Source organism: Wyeomyia smithii, chromosome 3 (assembly GCF_029784165.1).
Source record: "Wyeomyia smithii strain HCP4-BCI-WySm-NY-G18 chromosome 3, ASM2978416v1, whole genome shotgun sequence".
In the NCBI taxonomy this organism is placed as follows: domain Eukaryota; kingdom Metazoa; phylum Arthropoda; class Insecta; order Diptera; family Culicidae; genus Wyeomyia; species Wyeomyia smithii.
Genome location: NC_073696.1, coordinates 91333672 through 91351496, shown reverse-complemented (window position 1 = coordinate 91351496; position 17825 = coordinate 91333672). Strand labels below are relative to the sequence as shown.

Below are 17825 nucleotides of genomic sequence, written 5' to 3'. Positions count from 1 at the left end.
TAAACACGATTTTTAATCAATTTTTCATTTTTCAAATCAATTAACTCAGAACTTACGAATTCATTACGATAACTACAGCTATGCTCGATTTCCTCATTTTGATCTGTTTTGATGACACCAATTTTTTTCAAAAACTGCTCACAGTGAGGACCTTCCCGAGAACGATTTTTAGGGGTATTGTTAATACCAGCGTCCGATTTTTTGCGTGAATTAACAGTAGGAGAAAAATTGATAAATGGTTGTGTAGCCGCTGGTGGAACTTTGATCGGTGATACAGCACCAAGTAATTTCATCTTCTCAAATCCGCTGTAAATATGGTCTCTGCTCCATGCTTTGGCACTAAACAGAAGCGGACTCGATTCATTTCGAGCTTCGCTGATAAAGGACTCGACTCCATATCCATCATAATCGTTCGGTTCAGTTCCTGCACTACCGCGTCCTCCGCTCCCGGATGCACCGGCATTCACTGTCACCATATTCTCTACTATATCCTTGCTTGTACCGGGACAGGATCGAATTTGCTGCAGCTTTAAGTTGATTCGTTTCGCTGCATCGGACATGAAGGACTTGTGACAGTCGACCGCTAGCATAGGACTGTCCCGGTTGGCCCTTTCGATAGAGCCGCATCGTCTAGCACGGTTTGCGGTTGCCCCGTAAAACCCACCTTCTTCGTCCGATGTACCGCCTCCTCCCCCACCCGGTCCACAGCTGGCACCATCGCCAGAGTGAGCGGCACTTTCATCGAGGATTGCTGGTCTACCCTCGAGCACGATAGACGCGATGCCGATGGAAACTGGTACGGCCGGGTGTTTGGGGGATATGAAACTTCCACTATGCATCTGAAATAATTAAAAAAAAAACAAATTTATTGACCAGTCCAGATATTTGCGTCACATTTTAAATATTATTGTATTGGTATTTCATCCAAGTATAAATATGTAGTTTAAACTGAGGGATGAGTCTATAGATAAAGTGGCAGAAACTACATAAAATTAAAACAGTAGTTGTTTCTTTATAGGCAAAAACGAAAAAAATTAACTATTTTGACATATTTTGAGTTGCCGAATTGAAATTGAGTTTTAACCACAGACTGTTATATACAGACGTGCAAAGAGAAAAACAGTGAATAAAACAACTCTTTCACTAAAATTTTATTTTAAACATCCAGAAGGCAACCAGAGAGAATAAGTTTACATGGCTCTGAGTATAAAATTTTTGTTAAATAAATAACACTGGTCGACAAAAGTGATAAAAAATGGCTAAAAAAAATTAAAGTTTTTTAACCATTCCTGGGCACTTTGGTGCCCCTAGTAAATGCCGGAGTGCGTCAAAATAAAGCAGAGTGTTTGCTTGCCTGATTTGTCGCTTTTTCGTTTGCTTACAAAAAACCTTATTCAAGTCTCTGAAAAAGTTATCTTTACTAGGGGTACCAAAATTCACAGGAATGGTTCGAAGCTGCAATCTGTCATTTTTTCGTAGTTTAATCTCGAGGGCAAAACTTGTGTTTACCAATGCAATCGAATAATCGAGATTTATAAGAATATAATAATTTTGCATTCCTTCCAATATTTTAATTTTTAATGCAGCACTTATATTTTTGAGCATTACTAACACATGATACTGTAAACTGCTCGAAATGTCTTAAATGACAGTTCGTCCATGTACGGTATAGCAGTTGTTTATTCTACATTTGAAAATCGAAGGACAATGATAAACATTTTGCGGTTTTGCCTAGAATTTTGAAAATCAGAGAATTACAATTTTTTAGCTGATACAGAAAATTCGGAAAACCGTATGAAACTTTAGCATCCAATTTGAGGCCAATTGTAATGCTGCGCGTCAAGCCCTTCAAAATAGTCGTTTGTTTCCAACCTCAAGAACACAGGAATTAATCGCTCCGGGGTAAATCCGGCGAACAGGGAAGGTAGGGAACCAGTTCATAGCGCAATTGTATCAATTTATCACCCGTATCGCGAGCAGAATGAGCGGGAGCATAGTCTTGGTGAAAGGGCACTTTTTTCGTTGTGATCGACCGCTTTCAACGACCAAATAATCCAATAATAAATAATTAATTTATTGATGTTTTTTACCATATCCGATGTAGTCGATGAATATCGGACGACTCTTACCAGGCAAAAGCCACTCTACCGATTGCTGAAAGAAATAAAGAAGTGTAGGGATGGATCCATGTTTTAGCCATTGTCGCAAATCGCCGCATTTTTTTTCTATTGCGCGTAACCAACATTAGGAAAAGCGACAACCATGATGTATAGATACATGGTGTAACGGTATGTCAAAAGACATAGTCAGCCATGTTGAAAAATCAGTTGACATGGCAGAGGTTTGTTTATTAAAAGAGTTGAGATTTTCAGTTGCGGTGGATGAAGTAATGAAGACGTGAATTTGCCAAGGATGTTTGTTGGATAATATTACGATAACGATAATCATTCAATAAAATCAACCAATTAAGACTCGTTTTCTTTATTCACGAGGCTTAGAGTTTGACCAGGTAAGGTAACTAGGTAAGGTAAGGTCAAATCTTTAAATTCATAGTTTTAGAGTTATATGTATTTCATTTTTCAGATTACTTCAATACCCGGTAAAATATTTTAAAGATGCTATATGCGAGTTGTTAAATTTGGAGAAAATCTTTGCGCAGTCTACCTACTGATACTACTTTCCCGCGATTGCAGGGAAAATCGCCGCTGGGGGTTTTCTTTAGGGCAGGCAAATTAGCAAATCAGGTGGAAGGCGCGATGTGCAAAGAAAATTTATTGATATAAGAATTAGGAACATGCAATAAGAGACACTTATGTTCACTTTCCAGAAAGTATCACAAGTTTTACAAATTCCCAGAGCAAATTGAATATATTCAACGTACTCAATGTACTCAATGTGAACGTATTCTACCCTTTACAAAAAAACCTGCAACAATGTAAGAAGCGGATTATATTTTAAGTGCTTGTTAGAATTTTTGTTTATAAATTGTCTCTTTGAAATTGATAAATTTGGCTTTAATATTTGAATAATATCACACTTTATATAATAATATATTAAAACACATAGTTTAGGAAACGAATGTCAGCAACCTGTTTTTCAAAACAAGTTTCACTTTTTATTTTACTCCCAAACACTTAGATTCGTTCGAGAAATATTCACTTTACATCATATTACAGAGCACTTATTCACTACCTAATTACTAAAACGACCTGCTAGCCTATTTCTAACTAGCAGTACTATTACTACTATCTCGATGTGTGCCGTTGATTCTTGAAGACTGCAGACTCGTCGTTTGGTTCCTCCTGTTTGGTTACTTGGGTCAGATGAACTGCATACCGGACGTACTGGTTGTTGGTATGTGAAGACTACAAACTCGTCATCCAGCTCATCGAGGTTGGCGATATATTGGGTGAGTTGAATGTCGGATGTGTTTTTGCTACGTCAGACGGGTACTGTTGGTATGTGATGGCGATCCGATACTGTACGAAAATCCGGCATCTTAAAGAAGAACAATATATATCGTTTTTCTAATAAAAATACTTTCGGTCATTTATACGATAAAAAGTAATTTTGTACGATGAATAATTCGCAACGTACTTACGTTTCATATCCTCAAACTTAGGAAAATAAAACTTTTCGCAGCCAATATTTTATCCACTTGAAGAGAGAGCGAATACGAATGGACTGTTGTTTTCCTAAAAGTAGCTAGCTGTCACTTAGCGACGTTTCGTCTCCATTCCTCCAACGAAAAAATCTACCTCACCGCTCGCCTGCTTTTTGTTCAAACCGTTGCACAATCATGGCGACAACCATCGTGCGCACAGCTTCTGCATGTGTAAACAAAGTTTCCACGCATGAATTTGGTTACTATGCATACTTGGAGTTTCCAATTCCAATCAAACCCACATATTTTGTGGTTCCCGATTTTACACATGCATGTACGCTAGTGCTGATGTCGAAATACAAGACGAACGTGACAGTAGATGGTGGTAGTGTTACTAACGTAAAGTACTGTTATCATTCAAACGATGATTTAATTGAAAATTTATCCAAAGTGTGATGTCTGTGCTCTGTGCTTGAACTATAAGACTCAAAGGTTGATTTGTTCCTAATATCTATGTATCTCGAGCAACATGACATCATAATTTCAAATCACATTTAAAAATTGTTTGTTATTATGATACGATTCAAGGTATATATTTTTGTTTCTTTCGTCGTTATGAAAATGCAGAAAAGTATTTGATTGTTGAAAACGTGATAATTTAGGAAGAAACGGTATCATTCGGAACAGTTTACTCGATTTATTCAGATTTGTTACTGATGGTTTTTGGACATGTTGCTCATGACATTAGGTAGTTACTGAAATCCGTAATTTTTTGTTGTTAATGGATATCGAACTGGCTGTCATATGATAGGTGATGGTACACGCACGGGCCTCAGATTAAATTTTTTCGTCCTTCTAAACATGTAGACTACATGAATTATGATAAAATACAGCATTTAGCAAATTCTCACTATGTTTATGGATAATTGCGAAACAAAAATCATCAATACCAAAAAAACTTACAAGCTACGGTGTAGTGAAGAAGTACATTGCTACAAAATGAAATCATTAAAAAGAACTGTTGCAAGAAACGATGATATTTTGTTCTATTTTTGACGCGTTACAAATGCAGTCGAATGGACTGATCAAAATTAACTTGCAACCGAACTCTCTTATACTGCACTCCACTTCGAAATAGTTTCGTCAAATTAAATACGTCACACAGGAAAAAGGTTTTCCCGTTCTTGTAAAACCAATACTCACGTCAACGAAACGAACGAAATGAAACTTATGCGCAAAAGCGTCACTCAACAGAACACATGTCGGTTCAGCTCTCTCGCAAAAGCGCACGGGAAAAATTACGCCAAAATCAGAAGCAGCAGGAAGGTGCGGGTAGAAGCGACGTCTTTTCTTACGTACTCTGTACCTACCTACCACCTTTTTCCAATGGTAAGGTTGTCTTTCCGGCTATGCGCTTTCCTTTCCATATGACGCGATAAAGTGGGTCAACGAAAATTCTGACTACCTAATATTGGCCAGCAGGAACGAACATTCATTCGCCTGCTGCGTTTGGGTGTATGTGTGAAGTAGGCGGAAAAGCTTCTACGAACTTGGGGAAGATGGGAAAGTTTAGTGTTTTGGTTTTTCCCATGAAGTTAATTTCAATTATACCGTGCTGGATCGAAATCCGTACACTTAAGCACATGATGATCTTCGACGGTCAATATAAAATCAAGAAATTACATATTACTTTAAACTGACATGTTCACTTATAGGTCTACTCATATTTTATGACTATTTTCAAGCAAAATGATTTAAACTACTCTGAAACTCGAAAAAATCATGTTTAAATAGAACATGTTTTGAATTGAAATCCGTACGCAGTTTTTCGTCTGAATCGAAATCCGTGCACTTTTGAATCGAAATCCGCACGCTCGCGATGTAGACTGGATCAAAGTCCGAACAGCATTGATTCATTGCTCCGTATAGATATAGAAGTATAAATATAGATATAGAAGTATAAAAATGAATTTTATTTTTCAATTTATCTTTAAATTTACGAATATATATAGTGTGACGGTCAATTGGCTCCTAAAGTTTTACACGGTTTTATAATTTTTATATCAGCTGAAATAGTGCAGCTTCCTGTGCAAAACATGTTTTTTTTTAAATGTCAATCGTGGTCCTTCAAATTTTAAATAAAGAATAAAAAACTGCTCGAAATGCCTTAAATGACAGTTCTCTCATATACAGTACATGGGCGAACTGTCATTTAAGAAATTTCGAGAAGTTTTCTATTCTTCGTCTAAAAATCGAAGGAAAACGGTAAACTTTTTTTTAAAATCACGTTTTGCTCAGAAAATGTGGCTTTCTTTTGAAGATATTTAAGAACTGGAATAGCTTTAGGTCCCAATTAAATGATTCGACATAAAAAACATAAAATTTTACTCAACTACCAGCTACAAGACGCCTTCTTCCAGGCCCAGATTTAGGGAGAGGGCAAATGCCCCGGGCCCCCCGATTGCTACGCCCCACTTCATGATCCAAATCTTCCTCTCCAGCAGTGGAGGTTGGTGAAACTCCTTTTGATTGAAATTCGTAGCCATTCGTTACGGCATTTTTTATCGTAGTCACGGAACCTTTCGAAGCTTCCCGGTACAACTTTCCCTCGCGCACCTCTGTCACAGCTCTTTCGGAATTGTTTGCCGTATATTTATGCTTGTTTTCTTCTATAAAATGCTGAAAACAATGATGAAAGTTCAACAATATTTGCATGCTGTACGGATTTCGATTCAAGCGTTCAACAAGGATCAAAATCCGTACGGCACAGTTTTTGATGAATAAATACAATTTGCACTATTTACCAGACAATATACAGCTCGAAAATGACAAAGACTTACCTTTTCAATCGATTTCAAAAAGATTCACAGAGTAAAACACTTATATCCCACTTGAAAAACGTTTTTATCTGAAGAACGTTTCCTTAGTGAAATCTCTAACGATGCGACGAAATGACAACTGAAACCGATACACGATTGATTTTTTATTTTTAATATTTTTAATTCATGGCCTACTGGCGCATAGTTCAATTTAACAGAAAGCCAACAATTCAACGGACATGTACATGTAACTTTCATATGAATTTTCATTTTTATAATGCTTAAAACTGAAGAAAAACATCAAGGTGTACGGATTTCGATACTGTACGGGTTTCGATCCAGCACGGTACTCATGGAATTAGCAATTCAGCGGTAAACACAAACCATGTATAGCGTACTCCAATTTCCTGTCATGTTGAATATTTCCACGCAGCAGAAAGGAACAATGATTTGATTTTGAGAATGATTTCACAATGTTTTAAAAATTTATTGCCACCTCTCAACAGGAATAGTTAAGATGAGCGATTTATGTTCTATTGGAGCCAACTTGTGGTTTCCAGCAAGAGTTGCTTAAGCATACGTACTAAAGAAACTGTATGGCATTACTTAAGAGCCCATGCGAGTACCATCACCTGACAGCCTTGTTTAACAATGTTGGCTCGATTAGAAAAGCGTGTTGAGGCGAATGGTCAAACAGGCTCTTTGGAAAGGGTTCACCAATGTTGTAAAGTTATGCATGGCCCACATAAAGTGACGGGTGGAGCGTGTATGTGTGCGCGTTTCTTTACGTTCGTTTCGGTTTTCGCATCCTTTAGCTACATCAAGCTGCTTGCCAACTACCCAAAGGTTAACTGGTGCACGCTTAGTTTGCCCCAAGGCTAGTCGGTAGAATACAACGCTAGATTAGCTGCTATAGCAACCTTTATCGCGCCAACCCGTTAGCTCAATCACAATGATCAACCGAAAGCTAACGGCGTGATAAAGCATGTGACCACACTTTACACGCTGAGTGAAAAACGGCCTATAGACAAATTATGCACATAAGCAGTGTGCTAGCTGACACGTGTCTCATTTTTCTACGTTCGTAGAAGCTGCTGCATTAGATATGCTTCTATTTTCGTTGTTTCTTCCCATTTTAAATTCTTTCAAAGCAGTTCTCGATGTTTGGTGTGTTTGAAAATCCGAAAAAAAACTAATGGTCGCCGACTTGCCATTGGAACCGACGGCCTCTTGCAGGAAAATAATTTTTCTGCTAAGGTTGGTTTAATCATTCATTCAATAAGTTACTGACCATCGAAAGAACACGCGACAGGAAATAAAGATCCGAAGATTCAAAAGTGGTGGCTCTTCTGCAATACTATATCAAGAAAGCAAAGCAGAGGATTAAACTGAGAAGTTTTTAAAGGCACAAGTTGCTCCGAATCGTAACGTAGAGGAAAATCCGGAGGCAATGAAACGTACAAGAAAACTTTGCTAACGAAATACAATTGCGTCGTTATGGACGATGAAACGCGCCTATTTGATTGGCAGAGTTTACAATAAAAACCGAAGGTTTAAAGTAACCGAAAAAGTTCCTCCTTCTGGCAAGTAATCTGTAGCTGCGGGCAGACAAGTGAAACAATTGCCTTACAATTGGCGTAAAACCCAGTGGGGTACACTCAATTTTTTGCGTGTTCAACCTGTAGAAGCTCGTTTTATTTTATGCTGATAAGCCAAGCAGATACCAGATAAAATCTCTGAAATTTAGCTAAATAAATATTTTATTACAGTTATATTCCAGTGTAAAAATCAAAAAGTTTTCAAAGAACGATGTTACTCATGTATTAATTGCACGTATCAGCCGGTATGCATTATTACATTCTCCAGAAGATCTTATTACTCAACACAATTAGCGGCTGAGTCGAAATAGTACGATTATGTTGTTGGAACTTCCTGTTCAGTGTGCTTTGCTCACACAAAAAGAATGCAAAATCATGCTGAAACTGCCTAACAATGCTTTGAAATGTGAAATTATGCCAATGCAAGAGCGAATCTTTGAACCTATTGATTACTGGTTCTTTGCAGAAAAAAAAAGAACAAACAAATCGTTACGAATAAAAAATAAACATGAACATGAAGGTCGGTTTAATAGAAAAGTGCGAATCCTAGAACCTAGAAAGTACATTTCACACTACCAGAAAGAATGGAACATACATTCGTCATCGCATGAGGAGTCCAATTTCCTACTGTTCGAGGCTAATTATTCTAACCACTCTTTGTATAGCGATCCGTACCTACTCAGCACTTACATGCATGAAAGAACACAAATTACTACCGGATTTACTGTTTGACGTTTCACGCGCAACTGTATGTTATTTATTTTAAATACACGCTAAACTTTAAATGATCATTATACGGCAGAGATAGTAAGTACGAGCACGACCGCAGCAAAACATGGCAGCAGTCCGACACGAATTGAATGATGCTATCAATAAACGTATATTTCTTCAATGCACCAACAATTCACAATAGCACATAGATTAGACTGAATAACAGTTAACATTTTGTTACAATTATTCGAGTACACGCTATTCAGCGATATATGTGCGTGGAACTTTTATACTATTCGATTTCAGATGTTTTCCTCCCTCTGCTGGTGTGCGTGTGTCTGAATCGCCTTTTTTCTGATGTAATACCTGTATATCTTGTGCACACAGTGTTCCGTTGATAATGATGACGATTATAAATGATAATGATGATGGTTTTACGTTGGTGAAACTGTACAGACTGATATGCAGCTGGAATTATATTGATAGAATTCACTATTGAAAGGCAGAATGGATAGAATAGGAAGGCATAGAAATCGGCCGATGGAAAGAAATCATTGAGAGGAAATGCATGATGAAAAATTTACCGCAGAACTTAAATCGGTAGATGAGTTGAGTGGAAAATGCTGATGTAATGGCGATTAAATCATATGTTTCACGATGCAAGAATTAAAATAAAAGTACCATGAATGCGGTATTTTCAAACACAGTTTAATGATGCGCAATGCTCATTACAACAGCGTATATTTAGAAACTTCGGTTCTCATACTCGTGCAGGGTAGAGTATAATCACTAAGGTGTGTCTTGAAACCATGTAGTTTTTACTTAAATTTTTGATATTAAAACAAGTAATGCTCCGTAACGTACGACTAACCGGAATGGAGGAACGTTGCATGAACAAAATACAATTATATTAATTGATGCAACAAGAAGTACCTTTTAGTACTAATTACTGATCCCTACCAAGTCTCAGGTTTGGACTGATGTCATTCGTATTTTCAGTTTCAAGTAGTAAATTCGAAACATTATACTGATGATCAAATCACTAACATTTATGTTATGATACTTAAAACATGTTTGTAACCGGTACATTATACAATCAATTTTTTTAACCAGATAGTTATTTTTAAATATTATTCACCTTGACTGGAATGATTATTCCACAAGAAGACTGGTCGTAAATTAGCATTGCTTTAACACAACAAACCAGAAAACATTTAAAAAATCACTTAGATTTTACAGAAGATTTATTTTATGCTTCCACGTTTTTGTCCACTACAGAGTAGTCTAAACATTTGGTTCCTTCGGGCCACTCTGCGCACAAGTTCTACGTACAGACAATCAGCTCTGGTGAATGTAACATGTTGAAAGAACAAGTTTGACTGACTGGTTTGGTTGCCCGCAGATAATCTTTCTTTCCATTATTCCTCCGTTTCATTCCCGCGATTAACACGTAGAGAGAAAGCAGGCGCTCAGCACAGATAGCATAACCGAGTATGCAAGTATGTTTATTTTCATAGAGTGCCCCCACCAGGCTACCGTCTCGTACACTACGACGACGACGATGACCACGTTGGTTATCACCTCTCCCAATGACGAGACTCGCTTATCTCGTTTAATTTTGAGCTAATGGCGCAAAAAAAAGATCACTGATAACACGCAGCTGATCACGCTGGCCGGTCAAGGTCCATCAGGGGCAAATCAGGATCCAACCGGATAATTACTACACTACGTTCAGCATAGTGTAAACTACGAATCGCGCCGTAAGAATATTCTGAGTAAATGGTCAGTATGACCAGACTCAGAAAAAATCCATGCGTGTATAATTGGAAAGACGTATCACGTGCTCTTCCTTTCTCTTTCGATTATGTGTAGTGCAGTATAACGTCACTTAAACGTGGACTTAAACGAAAACTTGTTAACGGATTTTACGAAAAGGGTAATGGGATAAAATACGAAAAAGATAACTCATTTTTGTCATTTCATATTCTTAGTCAAACTTTATCAGAGATAAAATATTATAAGTCTCTTCCGTGTTTTAACTAAGTTTATTGCCGAACCAACACTGCGATCCTGCACCCAAAACCCTAAACCAGTTTCCAAAATTGTAATCATAACTGGTTCTGCAGCATTATGTGACAAAATGTGAAATAAAATAACAAACCAAAATTGTACCGAAAACGACATATACTGTCGTTTTGCGACTAAGCATTGTCCAAAAAGAGTTTTGCCATGGAACTTGGACGAAAAAAGTAAGGTTGTGTTAAGAAAAAAACTATGGCTGCCCAATTGATATCGAAATGTGGTTTAGAGTGTGATTTTGAAAAACTATTACACAGTGTCTGCGTTCGCTTTTTTTATTCCTCGTGTTGCTATGTATTTTCGATTCTAGTGCCTGCCATCGACTCCACTGAAAACAGGACGGCTGATTCTGTAAAATTTTACTTTGAAAGTAACACTTCAAAAACGGGAATGTTTTCGACTTAATTAACTAGTTTTTTCTTTCATTTTGATTTTTTCGATTTTCGAGTCTAAGTTCAAAGATACAACAAATCGTCCAGGTACGGTTTGGTGAAAACGCATACATTTCTTCCTCGCTCACCCATATTGCTAACCAGACTTGGTAAAAACACCACTCGGAGCGGTACGGTGCTCGACACCAAAGGAAGCTCTGAATGCAGCGCGGTGCCCCTCTGTTTTGACACCGAGAGCTGGCTCCAGCTTTTTCAAATTTGATGAATGGCCGTACGTCCTAAGACATGGCATGCATAACATGGTTCCGCAGATATAATCGGTACGTGGCTGCCTGCCTCCAATTCCACGGGCACCCGGTGCTCTGCAGATCGTGCTTCATCTGGTCCACCCATCTCACTTTTTGCGCCCCTTGTCTTCTTGTTCCTACCAGATTTGAAGCGAACACTAATTTTGAAGGGTAGCCATCCGTCACTTTGTGAGCACTAGATTCGCTGAAGAGATAAGGTTCATCATACGCCTCCAAACTCCGTTCTTCTGCATACTACCAAAGATGGTTCTTAGCATCTGACGTTCAAAAACTCCGAACGCTCGCAAACCCTTCTCGTGCATTGTTCACGTCTCATGCCCGCAGAGAACGACAGTCTTAAACCGGCATTTTGTACAAAATACACTTGGTGTGGAGACTCAGGTTTTGTGACCGTAGTTTTTTAGAGTATAGTAGGTACGACTTCCTCTGATAATACACCTTCTAATCTTCCGACTGGTATCGTTGTTCTCAGTTACCAGATAGCTGAGGTACATAAACTCGTCAACTACCTCGAACTCATCCCCGTCGATTGTTACCGTATCGCCACAAACACACCGGTCTGCCATCGTCTCGCATGTTAAACCCCGCTCGTCTCATGACATCCTCTAGCGCGACGTTAAACATCAGGAAGGAGAGACGATCACCTTGTCGAAGCCTCCTATGGGACTCGAAAAAAGTCCGACGTTCCACCCGAAATCCTCTAACAACGCTTCACTTTCTTCATCGCAGCTTCCTCGTAATACCATTTTTGCCAAGAATTTTCCATAGCTTTTGTCGGTTTATTGTATCGTATGCGGTATTAAAATCGATGAAAAGATTTATTAACTGGCGGTACTTTTAAAGGATCAGTGTAAAGTTTGGTCAGTCGTAGATCGTCTGTCCATGGAGTCGGTCCGGTAATTTCCTACAGATCTGCTGGCTAATGGTGACAGGTGTTGGAAGAAGTCCTGGAACAATACTTTGTAGCCGGTAGTTAGGACTGTGTTCATTCGATAGTTCTCACAGTCTAGTTTATCGCCCGTCTTGTAGATTGGGTAGATAACCCCTTCTTTCCACTCCTCCGGAACCTGTTCTGTTTCACATATCTCGACGATCAGCCGATACAGTGAGCTGGCCAACTTGTCGGGGCCCATCTTTATAGGTGTTCTTGAGCTGCCAGATGGTCTCAAGGTACGATGCTGCCCTAACAAGCCAATCGTCGAAGGTTCGAGTCTCGTCTGGGGAGAGACTGTTAGTGTCAGTAGGATCGTAGCGCTAGCTCCGCAATTGTCCTGTACACTAAATAGGCGGCTGATCTGCCAGATCGCATCCTTAACTTCGCTTGTTGTTGGAGGTGGCACATCTTCGTCGTTTGCTGCACCGACCACATCTCCTCCGCTCCATTTGTGGTCTCCTACTTGCACGCCATTCAGGTGTTTATGGTAGTGCTGCTTCTGTCTTTCGATCTACTCACGATCATCCGTCAAAATGCCTCCCTCGTTATCCCTACCCATTTCGGCTCGTGGGAGGAAGCCTCTGCGGGTTGAGTTGAGTTTTTGGTAGAATTTTCATGTTCCGTCTTCGCATTCCTCCTCTTCCTGGAGGCGCTGTTTTTTCATGAAGAGTTTGACTCGCTGCCTCCGTTTCAGTCTTTATCGCTCCACACTCTGACGGGTTGCTCTACGCAGTATTGTTTGCTCGCGCTGCGTTTTTCTCGTCCAATATCTGCCGGCATTCTATTCATCATGTACGGTTGATTTTGGGAAACAGATTCATCAACTCTTGTGATCAGGTCGCGAGAGGTAATCCTGTGAGCTGATCAAAAGAGCCAGTTCATCGGAAGAAACAGTTCTTCTGAGAGCGATCAAAAGATTTCGTTCATTAAAAGAACTGACTCTTCTGATCTGCTCGAGAGTGGATTGCCTGCATCTTTTTAATTCAGAAGACCAGTGGCTAGTTCATGCGCTCTTTTCGTTCCACTTTTGCTATCCATTCTTGTGTCTGTGCGTGTGGCTGATCTGTGGCAAGTTAATTTTTACTTGCTCTCGTTGCTGTGGATGAGTTAGGTATGCATAGCAAACAGCCGGTGGTAGCTGATTGCTAGGAGTTCTATGACAGTTGCACGCACGTCTTTCACATGGCTCTCGCTTGCATTGATAATTAACTACTGATCGAAAAAAAGTAGAACGCAAGGAGCGAGTGAGCGGTCAAAAAGAACCTTAGTGAGTGGAACCGCTCTGATCCGCTCACTATAGTGAACCATTTTTCCCACCTCTAGTGAGAATACGAGGAATAGCGTGCATACTACATCCACCATCCAGAGTCCCACAACCATCTGAACATCTTTGATGAAGATCACACATTTCTAGAAAGTCGGAAGCGTAAGAAAATTTGAGATCAAAATAAGACAAATTTCGTGTTCGCTATCGCCACATAGCGGCAGAATTTTGCACTAAGCTGTCCATCAACCAAAGGCCCTTTACTCATGGGCGCAACTACGGGGGGGCTAGGGGGGGCATGTCTAAACCCACCACACCACCCGCGTGTGTGTTTCAAGCGATGCCACGGAGGGTATTCAGATTGCCCTTCAGTGCGTATACAAAACGAAAAACCCGCAGTGTTCTAGATAAAACAGCCCTTCAAAAGATTCGGCAAACACAAACCCGAGTGTTCTCAACTTCGTGAGCCCTCGAGAGTCCGCATACCTACACGTGTTTTCTCAAACGCTTCATTTTTTTCAAAAGTACATATGAAAAAAATATTACAGGTGGTTGTAAGCGATGGCTAACATCCAACTATCCATTATTGTTCCACTCTGGATGGTGGATGTAGTATGCACGCTATTCCTCGTATTCTCACTAGAGGTGGGAAAAATGGTTCACTATAGTGAGCGGATCAGAGCGGTTCCACTCACTAAGGTTCTTTTTTCCATTGTCAATCTCTTCGTGGCGACTAATGCTTGTGTGTTCCCCGAAACTGCAAGCCCTCCGTTGCCTCATGTGCCGAAGTTAAAAATCCTCGGTTGGCGTGTTTACGAATGGCTCTCCAGTGTTTTATCTTGAGCTCGCGACGAAGGGTAATACGAAATGCCTCGCGTGGTGTGTTTATTAGCAGATGGGCCACATGCGCATTGGAGTGCTATGGTTTCCCCATGCCTGCCACCGGTTCACCGGTTTTCCCTTGGTTGCTCGTATCCCAGTCGGTAACACGTGGAGGTAGGAATAGGGCAACCACACTGGGGTCTATTATTTTTTTTTTTAAATTACATACCTGAAAACTAGCCCCCCCTAGAAATTTTCCTTAGTTGCGCCCATGCCTTTACTTCCTAAAAAAGTTCACTGAAGACCATAACTTTCTAGAAAGTCGGAATTGCGAGATGAGCTCAGGGCAAAATACGAAGAATTGCACGCATACTAGCACCACCTAACGGTGCAGTTTCATACTAAACTGTTCGTTATCCAGAAGCTCTTGATCTTCTTAAAAGGGCTGCTGGAGACCGCAGCTTTCTAAGTCGTCGGAAACACGATATATCTACCTGTTCCGGGTGATTTCAGACTAAATCTTGCAATACTCAGTGAAGCGGTTTCCGTTAATCGTCTACGACGCATTATTTGTGCGTGATAACCTCTCAACTCAACAACTCGCTGTGGTGAAGCAAACATAAAATAAAATTTTCATAGGAAACGCAATGAGTATTTACGAGTCTTGTGCTTTTGAAAATTCGAAGTGGTGATTCGAAGTCGGCCTTTTCTGGATTCAACGAGGTTTCACCTTAAAGTACCACTACTGATTTCATCAACGCCATGCGGAAAGGAGAGAAGAAATCTGTTGAAAACGCTAGATAGTTATTCGCAACGTCAAGGAAGGCTAGCTTACGCCTTGCGGCACTTACGCTGTTGCGAAAATCTCGCTTGGCGATAGGTAAAATCCTTGACAGCTGACCAAGGTTGCCATTATGCCTGGTTAATCTGTATTTTGACAGATTTCTAATTGCACACCAGGTGAACAGACAAAAAATCTTCTGTAACACTGATTTATTTTTATTTTTGCAATCTTTTAAGCATTCTGCTGATAAAAAGTGGTATGAGATTCTCAATGACAGCTTCGCATTCCTTTTAAAAAATTTTAATTAATTTAAAAAAAAAAATCTAAAAAAACTATTTTTGAAAGATTGTTAGTTACGGGTTTGCTGTCATTCTTAAAATTGTAACATAACATTAGTCACGTAGATTCGGGGTGATTCAATAGTCCAGTGAACTCAGAAAGTGCGAGCGTGCACGATCGATTCGGGTCGCACTTGTACGCTCACATCATGACGCAAACAAATGAACTTATCGAAACAAAAAAAAAAACGCTTGCTGTGGTTTTATACATTCGGAACGTAATAATGTCAAATTTTTTTTTTTTTTGCTCAAATCAATGGCAGCATTTATCGGGTCACCTATTACCCACTGTGAAGAACATCTGTTTTTTTTCGGAGATGATAGATTTTATGCACATGACTTCTTGCGCAAAGGGCAGCATCGTTTAGAGGGGGGTTATTATTATGATGAGAGCATACTGTTTGTGCGTTTGTTGAGTACTCGCTTAATCACAAGGAAGCAGAAAGATAGTCTGACTGTAGATAAGAAGCCGCCGTGAGTAAGCCTACTTCAATAGCGTTACAGGTTTTGTTTTTATCGAGGAAAGTTGAAATCAGGCTACCTACATACATCGAATCGAAGCAACAGTTAGCTAAAATTAATTAGTAGCATGATAGCATGTTCGATTATCAGTTTTGTACTAACATGTGACTGAAAGGCATCGAATTAGTACTGATATGTCGCCTCGCCATCCGTCCAACACGCAATCATCAAACGAGTAAAAAGTGATTGACACAGCCGCGCAACGAATGGTAATGTCCGCAAGTATGTCGCCATTGTGTCTACCCGGGTTTTCAATCCTGCTAACACTTACGTGCCCCGCTGCGTTAGAAATATGTATGTGACAATGGCCCACGAAACGTTTGCTATTTTCAGTATACTACACACTTACGATTGGCGTCATAAAAAAAGTTCCCCTGGATATGGCGAGTGCAATGGTTTGTTTTTCGGATTTCCTCCTCCTTTGTCTTCACATTTTTCAGGACACCGCTCTGTAAGCGTGGTTATTCTATTTAGACTACTGGTGACTGGTAGGATGGTTCAGTAGGATTTATATTGCGTCTTTGGAAAAAGGAACGAACGAACGGAATTATTGAAATCATTCTCACTGAAAAAGCTGATTAGATGTTGATTTAGCGCTTCGATCGAATGGGATTCCGACGTTACTTTGCTACAATGTTACAGGTTCAACTTAAAACACAATGATTACTTCGTCGCGGCAATGGCTTTCCTCTGCACGCGTTTTTGATTTTTTAGTAGCAATCGCGCTGATTTGTTATTAGAGCGAAAATCCTTATCTTTCCGCGACAATACCGCGACTCACGAGTACACTGTGGAGTATACAATTCAAGACACCTAAGCGTTATTAGCAAACCTACAGTAGAGTGACCAGCGGTCCGGTCCGATCGAACTCTAGTGGTTAGACTAGTGTTAAAAACATTGGCGTAACTAAGGAAACAACCTAGGAGGGGCCTAATTTTTTATGTATTTCTCGTGGGATCCGATTTCGGCACTATAGACCCCCCCCCCTCTCCTTAGTTACGCCAATGGTTAAAAGCTGGTTTGATGGGGCCTAGAATGTACTAGAATGTGGAACCAAATTTAATATGCGAATAGCTGGTGATACAATACAAAACAAGGAAAAATCATTCCATAAAGTATTAAAAAGCTTTTTTAGACGAATAATCTCTGTGATAGCTAAAATTAACAAAATTTTCATGATATCATAATAAAAACTATCATTTTCTTTCCACGGGGTGAAAATTATGGAAAAGTTCCAAGATAGAAGAGCCCTTATACGTTTTCTATACGATTACCATACGATCTAGTTTATTTCCCTAACACAGACATAAACAATGAATAAATTAAATTACAATTAATGACATGATTAAATACAAACTAATAAGAAATGAAATAAAATTTAACATCCTAACTTTCAATTTCTAGTCTGTTTGTTCGTGACGCTTGCGTTTAAGCATCGTTTTTAGGTAATACCAATACAAGCGCTGGGATAGCACGGGAAAATCGTGCAAATGAACGTCCACGAGGCTACGCCCGACCCCGTCGAGTAAATGATTGTGCTAAATAAAAAAAACGTAGAGTGGGGAATACAGAAGTAGGTACCCCAACAACCCTCCAATGGGGAACTATGAGTGGCAAAAATAAAACAGAATGTATATCTATGTGCGCGTC

At 39.6% G+C, this 17825-nt stretch overlaps 1 protein-coding gene across 5 annotated transcripts in view; it reads right to left on the bottom strand.

Moving 5' to 3' along the window:
- The window catches only part of LOC129731206 (protein Atossa), a 114133-nt gene that overhangs the window by 7135 nt on the left and 89173 nt on the right, over positions 1 to 17825 (bottom strand). For 3 of the 5 annotated variants that reach the window (XM_055691029.1, XM_055691026.1, XM_055691027.1), the window contains exon 2: positions 57 to 839. In XM_055691029.1, coding sequence (XP_055547004.1) covers positions 57 to 839 — 783 coding nt within the window. Of the gene's footprint in view, positions 1 to 56; positions 840 to 4567; positions 4771 to 9870; positions 10094 to 17825 lie in introns of those variants that run through there. The other 2 variants (XM_055691025.1, XM_055691028.1) reach the window with 2 other exon arrangements.